The 6,261-nt window shown below is 42.0% G+C and overlaps 1 protein-coding gene across 1 annotated transcript in view; it reads left to right on the top strand.

The window, feature by feature from the left end:
- DDX46 (DEAD-box helicase 46) overlaps positions 1 to 6,261 on the top strand; it is a 93,916-nt gene that overhangs the window by 25,808 nt on the left and 61,847 nt on the right. Inside the window, exons 5-6 of the mRNA XM_023514712.1 lie at positions 3,022 to 3,187; positions 5,694 to 5,845. Of these exons, the coding sequence (XP_023370480.1) occupies positions 3,022 to 3,187; positions 5,694 to 5,845 (318 nt within the window). The remainder of the gene's footprint in view (positions 1 to 3,021; positions 3,188 to 5,693; positions 5,846 to 6,261) is intronic.

The following is a 6,261-nucleotide window of genomic DNA, read 5'->3' as shown; positions in this document are numbered from 1 at the left end:
CCAGCCACATACACCTAAGGTGGCAGGTTCGAATCCAGCCTGGGCCCACCAAACAACAATGATGGCTGCAACCAAAAAATGGCCAGGCGTTGTGGCGGGCGTATGTAGTCCCAGCTACTAGAGAGGCTGAGGCAGGAGAATTGCTTATGCTCAGAAGTTTGAGGTTGCTATGAGCTGTAACGCCATGGCACTCTACTGTGGGCGACAAAGTGAAGCTCTGTCTCAAAAAAGAAAGTCAGAAGTAATTCTTTGTAATCCCAACATTCTGGAAATACCATCACAATTACAATTTCAATTTCGTAACATTTTCTGTTTTTTACATTTGTGTTTCCCAAAGTGGCAGTAGTGGTAGTACATGTAAAATTTTGATTCTTACAATGCTTTATATTCTCTCTTTTTTTCCCCTTTGAGACAGAGTCTCACTTTGTGGCCTTCAGAGTGCTGTGGCATCACAGTCCACAGCAGCCTCCAACTCTTGGGCTTAAGTGATTCTGTTGCCTCAGCCTCCCAAATAGCTGGGACTACAGGTGCCTGCCACAGTGCCCTGCTGTTTTGTTGTTGTGGTGGTGGTGGTGGTGGTTGCAATTGTCATTGCCGTTTTAGCTGGCTGGGGCCGGGTTTGAACCTGCCACCCTCAGTATATGTGGTCGGCGCCATACCCACTGAGCCACAGGTGCCACCTGCTTTGTATTCTTTATATTACTCTTATAGTTGTGAAAGTAATTTATTTCCTCCCTTTGAGGAAGGAAACACTAATTGTCTTTGGAAGGTATTAGAATGATTGTTTCTAGGAAATAAAGGCCTAACGTCTAAAAGAGCAGAAGCTCTGTTTTTTTTTGTTGATTTTTATTTTTTGAGACGGAGCCTCAAGCTATCCCCCTGGGTAGAGTGCCATGGCATCATAGCTCATAGCAACCTCCAACTCCTGGGCTCAAGCGAGTCTCCTGCCTCGGCCTCCCAAGTAGCTGGGACTACAGGCGCCCACCGCAACGCCTGGCCATTTTTTGGTTGCAGCCATCTTTGTTGTTTGGTGGGCCCGGGCTGGGGATTTGAACCCGCGACCTTAGGTGTATGTGGCTGGCGCCTTAGCTGCTTGATGTTTTTTTTTTTTTTGAGACAGAGTCTCACTATGTCATCCTCTGTAGAGTGTTATGGTGTCACAGCTCATAGCAACCGCAAGCTGTTGGGCTTAAATGATTCTCTTGTCTCAGCCTCCCAACCAGGCACACCTGGCACAGTGCCCTGCTATTTTTTTTTGTTGTTTTGGCGTAGTTAACCATTATTTAGGAGGCCCCAGCTGGGTTCAAACCCACCAGCCCTAGAGTATGTGACTGGTGCCCTAGCTGCTTAGCTATTACAGACACTGAGCCAGAACAGAACTTTTTTTTTTTTTTTTTGAGACAGAGTCTTACTATGTCATCCTCAGTAGAGTGTCATGGCATCACAGGTCCCAGCAACCTGAACCTCTTGGGCCCAAGTGATTCTCTTGCCTCAGCCTCCTGAGTAGCCGGGACTACAGGTGCCTGCCACAGTGCCTGGCTATTTGTAGAGCTGGGGGTCTCCCTCTGGCTCATGCTGGTCTCGAACTCCTGAGCTCAGGGAATCCACTCGCCTGTGCCTCCCAGCGTGCTTGCATTACAGGTGTAATCACCAGGCCCCAACTTCCTTTTCTTTTCTTCCCTTTCTTTTTTTCTTTCCTTTCCTGTCTCATTTTGTAGCCCTGGGTAGTGTGCCTTGGTATCATAGCTCAATGCAACCTCCTCAGTCTCCTGAGTAGCTATCTGGGATTGCAGGTGCCTGCCAGAATCCCTGGCTTTTTTGTTTGTTTCAGAGACAGGGTCTCACTCCTGCTTATGCTGGTCTTGAACTCCTAAGCTCAGGCAGTCCACCAGCCTTGGCCTCCCAAGAGTGTTAAGAGCCACCATGACTCGCCTTTTTTTCATTTATTTATTTATTTATTCATTTGAGACAGAGCCTCAAGCTGTCCCCCTGGGTAGAGTGCTATGGCATCACAGCTCACAGCAACCTCCAACTCCTGCGAGTTCTGTTCTGGCTCAGTGTCTGTAACAGCTAAGCAGCTAGGGCACCAGTCACATACTCTAGGGCTGGTGGGTTTGAACCCAGCTGGGGCCTCCTAAATAACGGTCAACTACACACACACACACACACACACAAAATAGCAGGGCGCTGTGCCAGGTGTGCCTGGTTGGGAGGCTGAGACAAGAGAATCATTTAAGCCCAATAGCTTGCGGTTGCTATGAGCTGTGACACCACAACACTCTACAGAGGATGACATAGTGAGACTCTGTCTCAAAAAATCCCCAGAACTTCTGCTCTTTTTTCCGCCTCCCAAGTAGCTGGGACCACAGGCGCCTGCCACAACACCTGGCTATTTTTTTTTGGTTGCAGCCATCATTGTTTGGCGGGCCCCGGCTGGATTTGAACCCACTACCTTAGGTGTATGTGGCTGGCACCTTAGCCGCTTGAGCCACAGGCGCCGAGCCATTTTCATTTATTTTTTATCTTCATTGTGTGGAGCACTCTGGAGTGTGGTGGTAGAATCACAGTTAACTGCAGGCTTGAACTCCTGGGCTCAAGTGATCCTTCCACTTTAGCCTCTTGAGAAGTTACTACTATCGGTCTGAGCCACTGTGTCTAGTCATATCTTGCATTTACTCTATCATTTATAATAGATAATTGCTATTGTATGGAGATAATTTGGTCGAGTTTGGATGAACTGAGAATAAATAGGGAACTTTGCTTTTGCTCAAGCAATCTACCCACCTCAGCCTCCCAGAGTGCTAAGATAATAGGCATGATCCACCACACCTGGGCTATTGTGATTTCATTTTGATAATCATGAGTATATATGAATGTGTGATCTACTAACTGGTTTATGTTTAGAAATTTATATGCACACCTATTTTTCTCTTTTTTGTACTGTAGGGAACTTAATTTGGAATGTCACTTGTTAATACTGGTTTTACTTTTTATATTCTCTTTCTCTCTTCCCCCCCCAAGAACTTTGACCAGAATAAGCTGGAAGAAGAAATGAGAAAGCGAAAAGAACGAGTAGAGAAGTGGCGTGAGGAGCAACGTAAAAAGGCCATGGAAAACATAGGAGAACTGAAAAAGGAAATTGAAGAGATGAAACAAGGGAAAAAATGGAGTTTAGAGGATGATGATGGTATATTTATAGCCTATAAACAACTCATATGGAGTATTATGAATTATGAGTAATAGTTCATGTTAGGATTTTTTTTTAGTCTTTTTAATTGTTTAGAAAATATATAATGTATTTATAATTTTAACACGTTAGGTATATGATTCGGTGATAATATGTACATTCGATATTATGTAGCCATTATTATTGTTTCCAGAACTTTTTAAAAATCTTAAATAGAGGCTCGGCCATGATGCCATGATGCCAAGCCTACCCAGCTAGAGTCTCCGTCTCAAAAAAAAAAAATCTCAAATAGAAACTGTATCCATTGAGTAGCTCCCCATCCTGCCTCTTGGAGCCTCTACTTTGTGTTTCTATGAATTTACCTATTCTAGGTACCTTATTTAACTGGAAACGTATAATCTTTTTTTTTTTTTGAGACAGAGCTTCAAGCTGTCCCCCTGGGCAGAGTGCCATGGCATCATGCTCACAGCAACCTCCAACTCCTGGGCTCAAGCGAGTCTCCTGCCTCAGCCTCCCAAGTAGCTGGGACTACAGGCGCCTGCCACAACACCCGGCCATTTTTTGGTTGCAGCCATCATTGTTGTTTGGCGGGCCCGGGCTGGGGATTCGAACCCGCCACCTTAGGTGTATGTGGCTGGCGCCTTAGCCGCTTGAGCCACAGGTGCCGAGCCTCTGTTTCCAATTCTTTAGGGTATATACCTAGAAGTAGAATTGTTATAGATGCCCCTTTTCATATTTATGTTAAAATTTAAATTGGTAAGGTGTTAATTTAGTAAACATCATGGAGTTTACATTCCAATGAAGAGTTGAGTGCTTAGGGACATAGTCAGTAAATAGCTCTTTAATATCTTACTACCAGTGTGAATGTTAGTAATGAGAGTAAACTAAGGGCATGTTTTCAAGTCTCATTTTTCACAATGTTAGGACAGAAATATTTTCCTTTTTTTTTTTTTTTTTGAGACAGAGTCCCAATGTGTTGTCCTTGGTAGAGTACTGTGGCGTCACAGCTCACAGCAACCTCAAACTCTTGGGCCTAAGTGATTCTTTTGCCTCAGTTCTCCCAAGTAGCTGGGACTATAGGCGCCTGCCATAATGCCCGGCTATTTTTTTGTTGTTGTCATTATTTTTTAGCTGGCTCAAGCTGGGTTCGAACCTGCTAGCCTCTGTGTGTGTGACTAGTGCTGTAATCACTGTGCTATGGGTGCCAAGCTAAAGTTTTCCTTTCATACCTGGTTTTGACTTTTGAGGTTTTAGCGAAGTGGAAGATTGTAGAATTTTATAGAAAAATGGAATTTTGTGCGTGGTGCCAATAGCACAGCAGTTGCAGAGCCGACCACATGCACGGGTTTGAACCCAGCTTGGGCCAGCTAAACAACAGTGACAAGTGCAACAAAAAATAGCTGGGCGTTGTAGTGGCTGCCTGTAGTCCCAGCTACTTGGGAGGCTAAGGCAAGACAATTGTTTGAGCTTAAGAGTTTGAGATTGCTGTGAGCTGTGATGCCACAGAACTCTACCCTGGGTGACATAGTGACACTCTATCTCAAAAAAAAAGAAAAATGGAATTTTGGTTAATTTTCTGTGAATGTTCTGAAGAGGAGATTAAATAGATGTTTCCAATAAGTGGCCTTGATGTCTTACATAAAAAATATTAGATTGTCTTGAAGTAAGAGTGATGTGCTATTTTTTTCTGTTTGAAAGAAACATAATTGAAAGAAAGGAAATACAGTTTTCTGTATTTCTTGACAAAAAAAACTAGGATGACAAAACAATTAGGAATGATACCAACCTCCACACAGTTAAAAATCCACATATAACTTTTGACTCCCTTGAAACCTAACAAGTAATAGCCACTGTTGGTTCAAAAGCATTATTAGCATAGAGTTGGTTAACACACATTTTGTTTGCCATGCATTTTAAATGTGTATTCTTATTTTAAAATAAGTTAGAAAATATGTTATTATGGGAATCATAAGAAAAAAATATATTTACCATTCATTATGTGGAGGTGTTTATCTTTGTATTGAGCAGGCTGAGGAAAAGTTGGGAGGGGAGGGGTTTGTCTTAGTGTCTCTAGAATAGGAGAGATGGAGGAAAATGCCTGTGCAAGTGAACATAGGCACTTGAAACACCATGTTCAAGGGTCACCTGTAATTAAAAATGTCATTAAGCAGAGAAAGTATTTAGTTTGGTGTCTAGCAGCATAGCTTTAAAACCTAGTATTGCAGATCCATTTTTTATATTATTTCTTTTTGCTCTTTGCAACTAAATACATTTCATTGGCATTTATTTTATCTTTTTTATTGTTAATTTTCAAAATTACATGCTTGATGTAAGCATGTAAAAACTTTAAAGTATGAGCATTTGAACTGCACCCTGGCTGGAATAGTTTAGAAAGGTAGTGTTTGGGCAGAGGGAGAAAAGATTACAAAGGTGGGATGTAGATTGATTATGTGGTTTTTTGCCTTTTGAGACACATGTTCACAGAAAGTATATTCTGGTATTTTAGATGATGAAGATGATCCTGCAGAAGCTGAGAAGGAAGGAAGTGAAATGGAGGGTGAGGAGTTAGATCCATTAGATGCTTACATGGAAGAAGTGAAAGAGGAAGTAAAAAAGTTTAACATGAGAAGTGTGAAAGGTGGTGGTGGAAATGAAAAGGTTTGGAATTTTCTCTTATTTTTAAAGATTTGTATTTGTACTTGGATAACTTGAATTCATTGTTGCATTGTCCGCAAAAGAAAATATCACACAAATGTGACATTGTGTGACATTTTCTTTTCCTCATCTCAGATATGGCAGTAATTTTTCTAAGTAGCAGAAATATTGGTAAATTTTAGCTGTAAATATTCATTTTAAAGTTTTCTCACCACTATTATATTTGTTCAGTATCTTTGCTTATGTGGTACCTTTTCAATTAATCTTGAGTTTGGGTAAGATGGCTCATGCCTGAAATCCTAGCATTCTGGGATTACAAGGTGGGTAGATTGCCTGAACTCGAGTTTAAGATCATCCTTGCCAAAAGCCTGTTTCTGCTAAAAATAGAAAAACTAACCAGGCATTGTGGCAGGTGCCTG

Source organism: Otolemur garnettii, unplaced genomic scaffold (assembly GCF_000181295.1).
Source record: "Otolemur garnettii isolate 467f Iridium unplaced genomic scaffold, OtoGar3 scaffold00003, whole genome shotgun sequence".
Taxonomy (NCBI): Eukaryota; Metazoa; Chordata; class Mammalia; order Primates; family Galagidae; genus Otolemur; species Otolemur garnettii.
This window is presented reverse-complemented; position numbering and strand designations above follow the sequence as displayed.